Genomic DNA, 17,596 nt, shown 5'->3' on the forward strand with positions numbered 1-17,596 from the left:
CTAGCTCGAGTTGTAGGGCTATTAGGAACAGTTCAACACGCATTACAAAGTAAAGCGAAGATGTTAATATATCGCGTTCTCTTCGCATCGCGTATTAATTACTGCCACTTAGTGTGGGGAAGCACTACCAGTACTCGTAAAGATAAATTCCTAAGGTTGCACAAAGCTGCGATGAGAGCTGTAATCAACGTACCTTTTAGGCCATACGAAAGCTTCTTTTTCTCAAAATACCGTATGATGGAAGTAGAAAAAAAATATATGAATTTCGCATTCTTATGTCCTTTAAAAATTTCAGGTAAAACAAAACAAATGTTGCTTGGAGACATCGCAAACTTACACGAAAATCCCACAAATTACCCAACACGATGCCATGAACTTTGGCACGGTCCACCACCGTGCAAAATTATGGATTTCAAACACTTATTTAAGCGTTATCATGTATTTTAAATAGGTTTAAAATTACGCAACAAGACATACATATACAACACATATACATATATATATATATGTATATGTGTATATATATATATGTGTATATGTGTATATATGTATATATATATAGACATACATATACAACATATATATATATATAAATATATATATATATATATATATATATATATATATATATATATATATATATATATATATATAGTTATGGCTGAGGAAATGACGCTGGCCCCAGTTGCACAATGAAGAAAGAGAGAGTAGGACGTATACGTTGAATTAGCACAGTATATTTCACAATAACGTATACTGAAACACAGTGAAATACCCTGTGCTAATTCAACGTACGTCGTACTCTCTCTTTCTTCATTTATGTGGGTGCGTGTGTGTGCGTGCGTGTGTGTGTGGGGGGGGGGATACCTCTAACATGTGATCGGCTTCCCACACTTCATGCACATATGCTTTTTTTTTTCACTTTTGACGCTCCTAACACCAACGTGTTAAAAGGAAAAAGATTGCGTAGTATCGTTGTTGTTAACGCGCCTGACTCCCAAATGCACATTGCTGAAGTAATATGGGTTCGAATGCCAATGGTGGCGTTTGTGGACAAATCTTGACGATGAAAGTGTGGACGACCAAGTGGCCGGACAATGACACAAACACGTCGATGAACGACTACGATAGTCGTAAATGTAACGGTCGGACAAGGCAAACGAAAGTTCGAGCCCGTAACTATTGTAGCAATAAAAGACAGAAACCGACCATTGCATTAGTTAGAATTTCGCCATATTTGAGCAGAAGTCTGGACATAGTAGGTAGCCTCTTTGATGCGGTCGTATCAAAATACCCCTGTTGGAAAGCACGTAGATCGGCGGCGAAGAAAAATGTTGTGGTAAGACTGATGGCGCGAAGGAACGCAGACCACACAATTGCGGAAACATTACACGTTGTAGTATGCAGTTCAATACGCACAATTGTTTAAGTAGTAACTGGTTCTTTTTAGCATTCACCCCTGTTATAAAGGGTCGAGACCCGTGCAAAATTAGGTAGGATATACGTCTCTTTGGTGTATTGCGGCTCTGTGGTGTATTGTTGCCTATATATATGTGTACCGCTTCGTAGAATAAAAAAGCAATTGTTAAAAGTTAGCGCTGTGTCCACGTCGTGCTTGTGTCTGTCGTCCCTTTTCGTGCGCTAAAAACGTAAAAGTTATGGAATACCAACATGCCCAAACTTACGTTTTTTGAAGTATTGTGACAGATGATCGTACGCTTAATCCACTTATTTATTCACACATTGAATTCCACTGAAAACCTTCAAAGGCACAAGGAATGCCATCTCCGACGGACACCGTTCACGCGTGCAGGCTAGAACACACGCATTATCAATGGCGTCACCAAACTTCTTTTTATATATAATTTGATTCTACAGTTACGGTGCCGCTTCCTCGGCGTGAACATTGCCACGGCATTAACAAAAATAGAAATTTCGATCTCTCGACGATGCAACGTGTTGGAAATTCTCGCAACGAAGGAAAAAAAGGAATCGAGACCGAGATGCTTTCGCGACCTCACCAGCAAATGAAGGTGCCAGCGGACGAATCGGGGCCTTTGTCTCCACACTTGCCACAGTCTGGGTAGCGCAGTAGCAACTAGGAAATAGCGGCGAGATGTGGAAGGCGTCGCCTTTCGGGCCCTTTTTCGCTGTCGCCGTCGATGTACGGCCAGCCTGCGTCAGAATTGAGCCGCCGAGCAGCCATGATTATTTTATTCGACCGGAAAAGCGCTAATGCGCCGCCGCTGTGCCGGTCTCTCTCTCGCCGCCGAGCGCGGGCGGCGCCAACCGGGCGCATCGACTCGGCCGAAGCTTTGCGATGCGCGTGCTCGCTCTGACAGAGCGTGTCAGCAAGTGGCCGTGGCTGACCACATTGCCACAATACGACGCAATGCGTCGATTCCAAGTGGCAAGGATGCAGAAAGCGCGAAATGGAACTGAGTGCAGCGTGGGGCTCGTCATTATTGCGTGGCCTACGCTCAATATTCCAGCGAGCGCTCGTTCGTGACAGCACAGCTGCCGATGACTGCGCTTAGCGGGGCTTCGCAATCTCAGCAGCCAGTCGTGGACATCACAGTGACGCTTGTCACGGCCCAAGCGTACCGAATATTTAAAAAAAAGAAAGGGTCGGTCCAATGGACATGTTCAAATCTCTGTGAAGCAAAGCTTTGGCGAAACGTATTACAACTAAATGCGATTCGTACATTTGGCTTCAGCCGACGACACACGCCAACTGAGGCTGAATTCGAGTCTATGCAGTGCACCTTTAGCAGCCACAATGCGAACGCCAACGCAAGCGGGTGCATACTGCGGGACGTTGGCGCAGCGACGTTGCTTTTGCAAGGCGATGCTTGAGGCGCAAACAGCGGTCATGACAGTTGCACGCACGGACAAGTACAGCGCATGTAACAAAACTATGCTGATGCATAAGGCACAAATATAGGAAATTTAGGAAAATCAGAGCAGCTGTTGTATATTATGCACCATGTCAGCGCTGTGCACGCCAGAGATAGAGAGAGAGACAACTTCATGTAGTCGCCTGCAGAACGACACCATGACTAAATGGCGCCGTGACGCGGGCCCTGACGTCTTCTCAGCGGGTGGTCTCTACTCAACTCCAGCGCGTGTAACTCCCGCGGTCGGTCGCCCTGAGGGGCAACGTTCCGTCGGTTTCGCTCGGCCTTTGTCTTTCAAGAGCCGCCGAGACCTGCTGGACGGCCCAGGTTTGGCTTTCGTGGTCGTGGCATTCCGCCGCAGCCGCGAGTCGCGGCGGAATCGTTGTACTTGTCGAAGCCTCATTGGGGAACTTGGTGCAATCCCATAGGATGTGCGTCAGGGTGGCCCTCTCCCGCTGGCACACGCGGCACACATCACTCACATATAATTTAGGGTATAGATGAGTCATTAACACTGGGGTGGGTAAAGAACCAGTTTGCAATTGTCTGAACAGCACCGCCTCCGCTCGGCTCAGCCCCGGGTGCGGGGGTGGGAAAGTCCTTCGAGCCAGGCGGTGGAACTGTGTAAGTTCGTTGAACGTCGTCATGCGATCCTTGGCACTACACCACGTTGGACGGTCGGTTACAGCGGCGCGGTTGGTTAGCGCTCGCGCCACTGCGTGTGCCGTCTCGTTGTGGTTATCGTGCTTCTCGGACGCATCGTTGCCCGCGTGCGCCGGGAACCACTTGATTCTAACATACCGATTCTGTCGTTGCAGGTCAGCCGAGCACAGAACGCGCACAACCTCACCACACACCTTGCCCTTTGCATAATTGCGCACTGCACTTCGCGAATCGCACAACACCGTCTGGCACCCGGGGTCGGCAATGGCCAGGGCAATGGCCACCTCCTCCGCCTGACACGCCTCGCAAACCCGTAAGCTCGCCGCTGCCCTGGTCGCGCCGGACGACGCCTCGATGACGGTAGCTACGAACGCCGCGCAGTCTCCCTGGTATTCTGCCGCATCCACGAACCTTGCGTGCTCGTCCTTGGCGTGAAAGTCGATGAGGGCATTGGCCCTTGCCGCTCTTCTCTCCTTGTTATACTCCGGGTTCATGTTTCTCTGGATGAGGTCCACCCGAATCCGGCGCCGGGTTCCGTCCGGGACAGAAACGTCGCTACTCGCCGCTTTCGCTCCGGGCGTGAAGCCCAAGTATTGAAGTATGCGCCTGCCGGCTTCGGTCATAGAGAGCCGCTCCAGCTGGGCCGTCCGTTGCGCTTCCGCAATTTCCTCGAGGGTATTGTGTACCCCTAGGCTCAGGAGCTTGGTGTTCGTACACTCGAATAGTCCGAGCGCCGCCTTGTAAGCTCAGCGTATCAGGGCGTTGATTTTATTCCTTTCACATTGCATCCAGTTGTGGAAGGCTGCAACGTAGGTGACGTGGCTGATTACGAAGGAGTGCACAAGCCAAATCAAGCTTTCCTTCTTCATCCCGGCCTTGCGGTTGGCAACCCGTCTGATGAGACGTATTGCGTTGGTAATCTTGGCTGTAAGGCGGGAAATAGTCTCGCCGTTGCCCCGTCGCTTGTCTATAATCATGCCGAGCACCCGGATTTTGTCGACCTCCGGGATCACGTGGCCGTTCCTCGTCACGATCTTGATGGCCTCGTAATCCCTCGCTTCGCTCTTCTTACGTCTGACGTACTTCGGTGGTAACACCAGCAGTTCTCACTTGCTCGGTGAGCAGATCAAACCGGAACCGTTCAGCTGGTCTTCGATCGCGTCGACGGCTTCTTGCAGCGTGCTCTCATGTAACCATCGCTGCCTCCCGGAACCCACAGCGTGATGTCATTGGCGTAGATGGTGTGCCGGACGCCCTCGACGCGAGAGAGTCGCTTGGCCACCCCGATCATAACGAGGTTGAATAACAACGGCAAGATGACCGAGCCTTGGGGGGTCCCGACACTGCCGAACCTCTTCTCTTGGAACCGTAGATCGCCGGCGCAGAGCTCGGGAAGAGATCGGGAAGAGATCGGGAAGAGATCCCGCAGCAGCGATTCAGCGAACGTGCTATACAGTCCTATTGCCATGCCCTCTTCGCGTTACCTCCCGGCATTTCAGTGAGACGCTGTTTCTTAAAACGAATGCAGACAATAGTTTACAAGCCGTTGTAGCAAGTCACCACGGAATAGCTGATGAACGATCATACCTGATAAAACAGCGCTAAATTAGGCGAGAACAACGACATTTCTTTAAATAGACACGACAAAAATTAAATTATGAGCTATGAGTGAAGTGTTAAACTTGAGGCATACCGCACTTTGGTTCGAACAGTCCTTGAGTACGCTTCCGCAGTATGGGACCCATACTACGTTAAGTACATTGCACAACTATAACGAATTCAGCGCCTCGTTGCTCGATTTATGGTATCTGACTATCGGTCTTCTTCGTCTGTTACTGACATGTTGCAGCGACTGAATCTGGAACCCCTCCGTGTCCGCCGAAAGATTGCGAGACTAAAAATGCTTTATTAGATCTATCAGCACAAAATCGGTCTGCCGCGCGAAACTTATCTTTCCCCCGCACAACACAGGTGTTCTAGAATTAACCACTCGAATGTTATCCGCCCGTACTTTGCGAGGATGAAGATGTTCCAGAAGTCTTTTCTGCCGCTCACAATTGAAGAGTGAAATTGTCTGCCAGCGTCTGTTGTTGATTGTGCAAATGTAATATGCCTTTGAGAAATCCTTGTTATTTCACTTGATGTAAACCTCTCCTGCTAGGGCAGCATTGCTGCCTGCAGTATTTTGAAATAAATAAATAAATAAACTTACCAGCTGTCGACCTATTTAATTACTACCAATAGACTACGTTGCTTCAAAAAAAAAAAAAATAATGCAAGCGCAATAATACGTTTAAAATACAAATTTAGTTACTAAATTGCATTCGCGATACGCCTTTGCAAGAAACAGATAAACATAGACTGCATAAGCAGCTAGATCAGAAAGCATATTTCATATGACATTGAAAATATTGAAAAACTGCAAGTAAAACACGTTGTTGGGCTAGTTGGTGCGCTGTACTTAAGAGAAAAAAACCTGCAAGAAAAACAGGCACACAGGAAACATACAGCATCGTTCTTGCCTGTCTTCTTGTATATTTCCGGTGTGCGTCTTTTCTGGCTGGCTTTTTCTTAAATAAAAACTGCAAGTATCCGATATTCCCAACGTTTCCATTTTATTATTTCAATACTACAACACTGACTGCATCTAACGTGTTAAAATTCGCAGATTAGAGTATATTTTTCTTTGCTATGGTCATTAGCCATAGCGATCTCGCAAGGTAGTATTTTGGGACCTTGGTTGCTCGACTTATTGAACAATCAAAATCATTGAAAAGCCCAAACAGAAAACGTAAGCAGAAGAAATAAGCATTTTTTAACGGTAACAATAAGGATGCCCCATAATATCGCTCAAAGCTTAGTAGGTAGCCACAAGAAACTTTGGGGCCAACCACGGAAGGGGAGCCACCTGACTACGTTCTGGCACTCACATGTGTCCAGGAGGGGGCGGTCTCGGTAGAAGAACTGCAAGCGCTGACGGCAGGTGACGCAGTACTTTCAAAGGTCGTGCAGTACACAAGAGACGGGTGGCCTCCAAGCTCTAAAGCATTAGAAGGAAGCTTACTCCCCTTTTACGACCGCAAACTCGAACTGTCATTGGCCCACCGTTTGCTGTATTGGGGCCGTAGAGTTGTCATTCCAGTTAACGCGCAACATAGAATGTTGCACATGTTGCACGATACACATCCGGGATCATCGGCGATGAAATCAATCGCTCGGTCAGCTTTCTGGTGGCCACCACGACATAGAACAACTGTCAGCGGGGTGCACAAGCTGCATCCAAAATCGAAAAATGCCGGCATCTGCTCCGCCAGTTACCTGGCCGGCCTGCCAGGAGAACTGGTCGAGAGTGCATCTAGATTTCGCGGGGCCAATCAAATGAAAGATGATCCTTGGTCTCGTAGATGCTCACAGCAAATGGATTGAGGTCGTACCAACGAAACAGGCGACCACATCTTCGACTGTTAGTTACCTGCGCAGCTTCTTTAGCAGGTTCGGCTTTCCTCGCACCATTGTTTCAGATAATGGGACGCAGTTCACTAGCCAAGAATTTACTGATTTTGCGAACAACAATAACATACCCACCTGCACACGGCTGCGTTTCAACCACAGTCGAATGGCCTAGCAGAGAGAGCTGTCCGAACTGTTAAAGGTGGGCTGAAGAAGATGAACCAGGGCAGATTAGAAGATTGCCTTTGCAGACTACTTTTCAACTACCAGAGAACACCCCTTGCGTCGGGCAAATCCCATTCGGAACTTGTTCTTGGCTACCAAATCCGGTCCCGCCTCGGCACATGTTTTCCTCCTTTGGTTGCAGGAAGATCGGTAACATCGGATGGCTGGACTCTTGCACCAGACACAAATGTTGACGTCCGTAACTTTGGTAAAGGTGATAAGTGGAAGACGGGCACAGTAAAGTCAGCAAACAGAGCTAGGATGGTTACAGTGGAAACGCCTGAGGGCCTCGTTCGGCGACACGTTGATTAAGTTCACACAAGGAAAGACCCGACGGCTACCCAAGGCCACAGGGAAAGTGAAGCCTCGTCTATCTCGAGAACTCCAGAAGAAACTCCCGGAGCAAAGCCAAAGGCAAAAGCCGAGACTCGTGAAACGTCACCACCACAGCGTCAGTCATCACCCCAACCCCTGGACGCACAAGAGAGAAACAGTGAACGGCCACGGAACTCCGACGCTCAACCGGAGAGCACAGACCTGTGCAGCGTCTTCAGTATATTATTGATGAAGAAATGTTATAACTGCAGTGTTCTTCTTATCATTTCTCAGTTGAAGTCTACAGCTACACGTGCCAATCCGGTTGCCTATCTTATGTTTTCTTACTGCGTTTCCCTTCCCCTCCTTCCTTAACCTGTATTTATATTCCGACATGCACTGCAAATAAACGCCTATTCCTTCAGCTTGTCAGCGTGTGTCTGCCTCGCCTGCGCAGTGTCCGACCTACGATGCAACAGTGTCTTTGTCTGTTGGATTCTTATGACATATTAAGAAAAATCGGGCCCCTCTATTAACCGCCTTTCTTCTAGTTTATGCCAATATTGACACATACCAAGATAATGAAACCACCATGAGAGTACCAAGACGTAGGCGGCTACAGACAGACAAACAGACACTGTCAAATTGGCAAATGTTCGCCATGAAATGCTTCGCATTTAGAAAAGCAACTGCCTGCAATGGTTGTAAACACCTCACACGCACTAAATATGAATCGTTTAACAGAATACATAGCGCTATAAGAAGAAGGATAGATCGAGACAGGACAGGCCCTATCCTTTATTCTGTATCACGACAAATTACCAACATTACATTAAATTACCAATTACCCGGAAAAAGGTGTTTTACGGCGTCTCCTCACGGACTGCGGTAACCGCCACGGCCGTCTGACAGACGCCTCAGCTAACTGCGGGGTCCTCCCAGGAACCAAGAAGCGCTAGCTTGAGTCAAGCGTGACAATCTCTGTCTACGAAGCTCCCATCCTTTCTGTGTGCTCAGTGAATAAAGGTGCGGGAGTGATTGTGAGAACCCTCGCCCTTATTGCGGGTCCTTCGACGACATTGGACGCTCCTACTGGACGAAGGTGGGGTGGTAGTTTTCCCTGGCCAAGGGACCTAGATAGGAGAGAGGGGGTTTAAGCGGACTTTTTCGGATCCTCAGTGTGATTCATTGCAGTTATGCCAAATTGGTGAAACGTAACGTTCTACACTTCTCATGTAGGCGCGAGCCCAATTTGTTCTTCCTCCTCTTTTCTCGAGTGATGGCGCCCACGCGCCTCGTTCAAACAATCGAATACCGCACGCGTGTAGCAATATTGTAAATAAACCCAGTACTCCTCGTTCTTGGTGAGAACACGTTCCTCCCTTCCACAACGTCCTTAGCGCACACGAGTCCGACGACGGCTAGCTCTCGACATGCCCGACCCCAACTCGTACAATATGCCGCGTGTTTACGCGCCCGGCGAGCCGTGACACGAGCGGCCCTCAATGGGCCCAGAAGAAAGTGCGCTCAATGCATGACAACCGGCGGCGCCGAGAGCGCCGAGTCGAGCGTCGAACCCTCGTGAGCGATGCGGGCGCTGATTGCGCCTCGCTGCGAGTGAAAGGCGGAAAAATGTTTGCGCCACACATATCGCCCTGGAAATGAGTGGAATGTTTTCGGATACAATAACAGCTTTACCACGGGAAGCCCATCATTCGAGAATATGAAATTTCTTTAATTTTTTTTCTCTAGTTGCCAATAGCTTAGTATACAGGAATTATCCTGGTGGTGGAAGAGGACCGACGATCAGACACCGCAGGCATGGATTATAATCGTATAGTGCGCAATGTTTTTCAACTGCTTCACTAACGTTAGGTGGGACGCACTGTATTTCACACACCACTGTGCAGTGAAGCCATCATGTTCGTATATCACTGTATATACGTGCGGCGACCGTCGCCTTTCATGTCCACGTTGTGCCACAAACGTGGCGTCGCGTAGCTCAAGTAACAAACATGGTTTTCGTGATGAGTGTACCCTCATCGTTGACATGAATGGAAACTTTAGTAGACAATGTTTTATCGGAACAGCATTAATTCCTACGTATCTCCTACACTTATAGAAGCGAATCGTGTCGTACCTTTGGAAAGCTTGTGATGAGCTTGTATTGGAGATGCAAAACTTGCAATTTGTGACAGCAGCCGCGCGCGATATTGGAGCGCTTTAGACTTAGCGGCACCAAAATTCATGGGGCGAAAACCAGCCCCTAACACGCCTTGCGATAATTGTGTTTGTGCTGATCATGTTGAGCCGAATCCTTGCCGGAAATAAATCTCACATAAATGGCACAAGTCGGTGAATAAATCAGTATTGCTTATCTATAATGGCTTTTCATTCAACAGCTCCAAGTTCCTAATCGAGAGGGTTTGAGTAGGGATGCGCCACCTGCCCTTGGTTGATAATATTAAATATGGGAGTCACCCTGAAATAAGCCTAATCTTTTTTACTGTTCATGCACCGAATCTAGCGATAGGTAGTGTCCCACTTACAACGCCCAGCGACAGACCCCTCAAGATAAGTGATCTCGTTCATTTGCGTGCTGCAGGCGTAGGAAATGATTGCAGATGCCTTAAATAAGAAGTGGACCGAAGTACTCTATTGTTGACAAGTTGGTTCATATTGAAAAAGTAACATACTACGCAAAATACAAGGGTGGAAAAAAATCCAGAACACATGGCTGCGCTCTGTCCTATCTACCTTTCTGCCATTGTATTTTGGCAGTACGTTACTCGAACCTGCGGCTCCGCGCAAAGCACGTGTACGCAAAACACTCTGGGCCTTCAAATGTCTGGGTCCCTTATTTAAAATTATTTGTTGAACAGTCACCGTTATTGCAAGCCCTTTGTGTGGAGCTTGGCTTTAGGAACAAGCGTGGATGCAACGCTTATAAGTTCTAGCTGCAGGACTGCAAATGAGCTAATCCAGTTATCTTTCGAACACCATCAAACGGTATTTCGCGACAACCGACTTGAAGAGACAGTTGACAGCACGACTTTGCAGCCAGTGAAAGCTGCAACTGCATTACCTTTGCTCTCTTTGCCTTCATGTCGTACTCTCCGTTGCACGGTGCGTGAGCGGAGGAGTGCAGCGGTCCGCAAGCACCGCGACTTTTCATTATTCGCACCGGTGGCTGGAAGCGCGGCCCATCTTCAGGCTAAGCTCATCCAGCACCACACTGATTTTTCACTCCCCACGTCTTCTTCAACTTGACTGCCGACACTCGCGAACTGCTGACACGCGTGCTCGCGTCGATGTCCAACGCGCACCACGTGACTCCGAGAAAGCAGTGCCAAGGCCTGCTCTCGTTGTGCGATGTCGGGCCGTGAATGTGGCCGAAGCGCGCGCTTCGCGTGCTCACCGGTCGAGACAACGCAGGGCGTTTACACGGGAACATGAACACTCAGCCGCTATTTTGGTGAGCTCTGCAGGGGCAGAACGGGAGGCGTTTATTGTCTGTTTAGCGGTATTCGTTCTTCCGCAAACCGTATTTGGTTTGGCGGGCCAGGTGGGACCCGTCTTTCTTCGCCCAGCGCTCGAGGAGTGACCAAAGAGGCCGGATGGCGGAGGCTCTAATCTCCTGGCTCGGCGACTTGTGTTAGTTTCAAAGTAGAGAAAACATTTCATCTGCCCCTCAAAGAACATTAGCCTGTTTCTGATACGCAGAGATAAAGTTTAGGAACGGGAACTCTTCCAAGAACAATTTACCTCACTTTGGGTGTAGTTACCGGGCTGATGAAAAAAGGGACAATAGAGGTCAAATTATGGAAGAATAAACGACACATATGCGAGGGAGAGCGCCGGGTTCTCACAGCGTTTCACTTGCGGAACTAGCTTGGAGACAGCGGAGGTAAAAGTGCTCAGCACAAAATCGCCTTTTGCTTGTCTCGGTCGCCAGTGTTTGCAAAAGTCCTCCTATACAGTGAACTTTGGGAGCAGGTTGAAAACTCGAGATAATCGAAAATTTGCATTATCGCCATAACTGCGAAACATTGACATCGAAAGCAACGTATTAGGCAATTACGTGAAGTAAGATTCGTAGCTCCTTAGGCCGTGCAAATTGCCGTAAATATTTGCCAACAGGTGCGAATATGCCAAACTGAACACCTTCATTAGAAGAGCACACAAGATGGCACTGGGCCTTCCAGACAGCACCAGCACGGAACTTCTGCTACAGCTGGGCGTTCACAACATGCTTGAAGAGTTAATTGAGGCACACCAAATCTCGCAGCTCGAGAGACTAGCTAAGACACGAACTGGCAGGAGCATCCTCGACAAACTCGGGATAAGTTATCACAAGCAGCACGGCGACAAGACATCCCTTCCAAGCGCGATCAGGCAAAAGCTGCAGCTGGCTAATATATCCAAGAACATGAGCCCCGAATTCAATCAGGGTCGAAGAGAGAGTAGAGCCAAGGCTTTACTCCAAGCCTTCGGTAGGGACAAGGAATCGCTGTACGTAGACGCTGCACAATACGAAGATCGACGTGCTTTTGCAGTGGCCGTCCTCAATACCGACAAACAATTGGTCAGTTCTTGCAGCATACGTGTCAAAAACCCGGAGGTAGCGGAAGAGGTGACGATAGCCCTAGCCATCGTTAACCCCAGTTGCAGATACGTACTCAGTGACTCGCTGACGGCGGTCAGAAACTATGCACAAGGCAGAATTTCGCCGAAGGCTCAGGTTATACTCAAAGCCAACGCGAACTATGTCACCTCCGCGGAGACGGAGGAACGACACATTATATGGTTCGCGGCTCACACGTCCCCCGACAACCCCGTATCCAACCTCAACGAGGAGGTCCACCGCGTAGCGCGAGGTCTCACATTCCGCGCCCGTGAAGAAGGATTCTCTCTTGGGGTTGCAAATCCAACGGAGGCATGGACAGAGAGGGACAGAATGACCAGGCACTGCGAGATTACAAAATTTTATCAAAACTCAAGGCGTGTTTATCCGCCCCCTAGCCCCAAACTCGACAGGGCCCAAGCGGTAGACTGGAGGCAGCTACAAACAAAGACCTTCCCCAACCCCGTCCATCTCAGGAGGATATATCCGGACATCTATTCAGACGATAACTGCAAACTATGCGGCAGGGCTCACGCATCTCTTAGACACATTCTCTGGGAATGTGAGGTTATATGCAGAGAAAATGCAGTTTCCCCAGATGAAGCTGCGGCGCGATGGACGGCCGCGTTGCGCAGCTCAAACCTCGAAAATCAACTATGGGCCATCCAGCAAGCCCGTGAGGCGGCGAGGAGACAGGATCTCCGGACCTCCTCGGGGGCAGCCTAGGCCCAGGCCACGAATTTGCCGGATTGGTAATAAAGTTGTTACCACCACCACCAGGTGCGACACACACAAGCTAACGTCAATACACCTCACTCGAATACCGCAAGCATTAGCTGTCACAACGCTGGAGTTATGAGCGCCGGCAGAGGGCAGCGGGCAGGGCCGCCCCAAAGCGAACGTTCAGCGCTTCCACTCGCTTCATCACTAAAACCTGAGTACCTATCATGTCCCGGACACTGTTTAACCCTGTGTGCAGTCAACCGTTTGTGCGCCTTCGTATTTCGGCTGCACCAAATCGGTGCTTTCACCCCTGGAGGTTAATGTTACGAGCCACGTATCCTGCGGACGAAGAAGACGCTTCATTTCGTCTACAAACGCTGGTCCATGCCCACCAAGACGTTGCATAACAGACGAGAAAGAGGACCAGCTGTGCCCCGGCCAGCCACCGTTGTTCTTGTGGTGTCACTCGCTGCCACTGTGTAAATATTGTAGATAAACCATTTTTTCGCATCTCCCCGTAACAATATTCATCAACTAACGCACAGTCCATTGCTTTCCATATCTATGTAATTCATGAAGGCGACAGCCTTAGATATCTCATTAGTCAGTCAACCTTGACCGAAAACGCGTCGAAGCCGCGAGAGACACAAAAAGGTTACGAACCCTCGACCCTTCCTGGAAGTCGAACCAACGACCATTGGTTGGAGCCGAACCCTCGGCCTTTCGTGTTAATTAAGACTGTGAAGCCTTGAACTTTGCTGGGAGTCCAATCCAGGACCATTGCTGGGAGTCAAGTTCACGACCTTTGTTGTTAAGGCTACGAGGCCGCGACCTCTGCTGGGAGTCGCACCCACTTCCTTTAGTCGGAATCCAACTCTCGGTTCTTGGTCGGAGTCGAACCCACGACATTTGGACGGAGTCAAACCCTCGGTCTTTCGTCGGCGTCACACCCACAAACTTCGCTCGGAGTCGAACCCTCGGCCTTTGTTATTAAGGCTACGAAGCCTAGACCTTTGCCGGGAGTCGCACCCACCTCCTTTGGTCGAAGTCGAACCCTCGGCCTTTGGTGTTAAGGCTACGAAGCCTCGACCTATGCTGAGAGTCGCACGCACCTCCTTTCGTCGGAATCCAACTCGGTTTTTGGTGGGAGTCGAACCCACGACCTTTGGACGGAGTCAAATCCTCGGTCTTTGGTCGGCGTCGAACCCACGAACTTTGGTCGGAGTTGAACCCTCGGCCTTTGGTGTTACGGCTATGAGGCCTCGGCCTGTGCTGGGAGTCGCACCCACCTCTTTTCGTCGGAGTCGAACCCACGGCCTTTGTTGTTAAGGCTACGAAGCGTCTACCTATGCTGGGAGTCGCACCCACCTCCTTTGGTCGGAGTCGAACCCTCGGCCTTTGGCATTAAGGCTACGAGCCCTCGAGCTCTGCTGGGAGTCGCACCCACCTCCTTTAGTCGTGGTCGAACCCTCGGCCTTTGGTGTTAAGGCTACGAAGCCTCGCCTCGACCTCTGCTGGGAGTCGCACCCAGCTCCTTTGGTCGGAGTCGAACCTTCGGCCTTTGGTGTTAAGGCTACGAAGCCTAGACCTTTGCTGGGAGTCGCACCCACCTCCTTTGGTCGGAATCCAACTCTCGGTTTTTGGTCGGAGTCGAACCCACGACCTTTGGACGGAGTCGAATCCTCGGTCTTTGGTCGGCGTCGAACCCACGAACTTTCGTCGGAGTCGAACCTCGGCCTTTGCTGTTAAGGCTACGAATCCTCGATCTATGGTGGGAAGCGAGCCCACGAACTTTGGTCGGAGTCGAACCCTCGGCCTTTGGTGTCAAGGCTACGAAGCCTCTACCTTTGCTGGAAGTCGAACCCTCGGCGTTTGGTGTTAAGGCTACGAAGCTTCGACCTTTGCTGGGAGACGCACCCACCTCCTTTGGTCGGAATCCAACCCGCGGTTTTTGGTCAGTCGAACCCTTCCTCGGCCTTTGCTGGGAGTCGAACCCACGAGCTTTGGTGGTAATTAAGGTTAATTAAGGCAGAGATAATTAAGATAGTTTATTAAGGCACTAGAACCGGCGAGCTTTGGTGGGTGTCGAACCCACGACTGTTGGTATTAATGAAGGCGAAGATAATTAACTAACGATTGATTAGCAGATAGGTAATTAAGGCAATCGAACCCGCGACCTCCGGTGGGAGTCGAACCATCGGCCTCTGGTATTAAGAGGGATGACTAAGCGAATTAAGAAGATGAGTAAACGGCTGTGATCTTTCTTATGTTTACGTACCGCTGCCCCACAAAAGGGCTTTTGCATGAGTGGGTTAATACAATAGTGAATAAGATAATAAAACAAATTAAAGCAATAACTCTTAATATTATCAACCACAAGATACTATGACGGCAATGAGAACCCTGGAAAAATGCGTTATAAATACTAAACGCAATGAAACGCATTACACATCGATTAAAACAGAAACTGAGCCAAACAGATTCACACTGACATTTGTTGAAATCCACCGAGCTGTTTTGTTGAGCATGTACGTTAAGCATGTACAAAAGCGCACTTTTAGGTAACAGCGATATCATAGAGAAAGAGATTCCACAAGAGGGGACACGCGGCGAGAACTGGCAACAGGAAATACGTCACGCTAGTATTAAAGCCGTCCGTAAGCTGCCGCGAGCATCGGAAGAAAAGAATGTGAAATGAAGTTAACAGATATCGTTTTATTTTTTCTTCTTTCCTGACAAAACTAAAAAGGTTTGCTTGTAAATGAACTTCCACTTTATGACTTATTTTCTTGTGTTACTCAGGAACAAGCTAACAGCACGCCAGACGCACCAGATGCAGGCGTCATGCGCTGGACACGCCACCAAAGAGAGCGAGGCCGGCTGGGCATGTGAGGTTCCCGTGTTCGGCGACCCGTCTTTTCCTTTCTTTCTTTCTTTCTTTCTTTCTTTCTTTCTTTCTTTCTTTCTTTCTTTCTTTCCTTTCTGTTTTGATGTAGCCTGGTTCGTTGGGCTCGCGGCACATTCTTGAGTTCGTTCTACACTTCGACACGGCACCGCTGCCCTAGTGGATTACGGCAAGGCGAGAACTTTGTTCTGACAGTCGGCGACGAATTTCAAGCTTCAGGCCTACGGCACGGAACCGATACTGGTGACGCAGTTCGTAGGAAACAGCTCGGCCGTCCTTGCGCAGTTAATGTGAGTTAATGACTCGTACTAGGAGATGTTGGCGACGCTTTCTGTGGACCTCAACATAATTGTAACTTATGTCTGCTGTTTTTGGGCACGCTTGCCGCGACCGGCTTTGTGACGGACTTACAGAAAAGCAGCTCGGCCGTAAGATGCAGTTAGCTTCGCGTGTGCTGAATCTTACTGGGACAAGTTCGTGACGCTTTGTCTGGTCTCCACTATGATTGTAAATAATTCCGTTTCTTTTTAAGGCACTCCTGAGGCACGCTCGCCGCGCCTGGCCTTGTGACGCCGTTCGCGGAAATCCATTCGGCCGTGGCGAAAAAGCTGGTTTGGCACGTGCTGAATCTTGGGAGGATAAGTTTGTGACGCTTTTTATGGCCCTGCAAGAACATACGCCGACTTTCTATACTTACGCTTGTCGAAAACGCGAAACGATTTCCAAGAGTGGTACCACGGGAGTGCGTTGCTTGCGCAGGCAGACTGTGCACAACGCCGAGGAGCTCCGAGGAGCTCAATTAAGTCGCAGTTTCGCCCGTAAGGCGAAGCATGGATTGCGATAGCAAATTTGTGCACAGCTACACGAAGTAAGGATAGTAGACTTATCGGCCGTATAAACTTAGAAACATTCGCTCACAAAATGAATTAACAGGCGTGGTGTCATGCAGCGCACGCGAGCAGACATGAACACATGGCACTCGATGAGCGCGCACACTCGCTCTCAAAAGGATGGTGCGAGCAAGCGAAGCGACCTTCGTGCGGTCTACCGCTTCAACGCAAGAGCGGCGAGAACACAGCGCGCACGAAAGTAGCGCACCATCGCGTCATATGACGCCAAGTTGTTTTGAAAACGTGCAGTCGTCCGTGTAATTTTGCTTTTAAACTGCAGGAAATAATGCCCGGGAATGGGGGAATGCTTGGGAATCCGATGTTTTCTCCATAGTTTATGGCATTGTTTGGTATGAGTCGGGTATTTTCTACGCAATGTGTGTGAAAGTAATTGGTTTTGTTTGTAATGCCGCCCATTCACGACTTTCGCAAGTTTCGCCTCTACACGCAGTATTCCTTGGAAATATAAATACCAGCATGGCACATGCTTGTAATTAACTTTCTTCAGCTTACGCCGACCGGTGCAGCTTCGTACGGAAGCTACTGCGGCTTACCTGGTGCCACAACGTTGTATGAATGCACAAAAATCCAGGAACAAGCATTTATATGTAGCAAAATCAATATTTCTTCACATTCCGAAGCATCCTGCATCTCCTTAATGAAATTGCACGTAGCACAGATTCGATGGAGGCTTGTAAAGACCGTTCGCAACCATTTTTACTAAATAATAAGACAATCACAATTACAGTGGTAATAATCTATCTATGGTTAGCAGCTACAAATACTTAGGCCTCATAATTTCATCCGACCTTAGTTGGAACGAACACATGTCCTATATTAGAAAACAGCAATCCGCCAGCTTGGTTACTTGCGAAGGTTGCTACGACAGTCCATACAAAAAATA

At 49.0% G+C, this 17,596-nt stretch overlaps 1 protein-coding gene across 4 annotated transcripts in view; it reads right to left on the minus strand.

Moving 5' to 3' along the window:
• LOC126543059 (parathyroid hormone/parathyroid hormone-related peptide receptor-like) overlaps positions 1 to 17,596 on the minus strand; it is a 1,023,923-nt gene that overhangs the window by 722,834 nt on the left and 283,493 nt on the right. The window contains exon 1 of one of the 4 annotated variants that reach the window (XM_055077604.2): positions 10,636 to 10,877. The exons of 2 other annotated variants lie outside the window; for them this stretch is intronic. In XM_055077604.2, coding sequence (XP_054933579.1) covers positions 10,636 to 10,725 — 90 coding nt within the window. In that variant the 5' untranslated portion in view covers positions 10,726 to 10,877. Of the gene's footprint in view, positions 1 to 10,635; positions 10,878 to 17,596 lie in introns of those variants that run through there. One more of the 4 variants, XM_055077603.2, reaches the window with a different exon arrangement.

This window comes from Dermacentor andersoni, chromosome 2 (genome assembly GCF_023375885.2).
Source record: "Dermacentor andersoni chromosome 2, qqDerAnde1_hic_scaffold, whole genome shotgun sequence".
Classification (NCBI taxonomy): Eukaryota; Metazoa; Arthropoda; class Arachnida; order Ixodida; family Ixodidae; genus Dermacentor; species Dermacentor andersoni.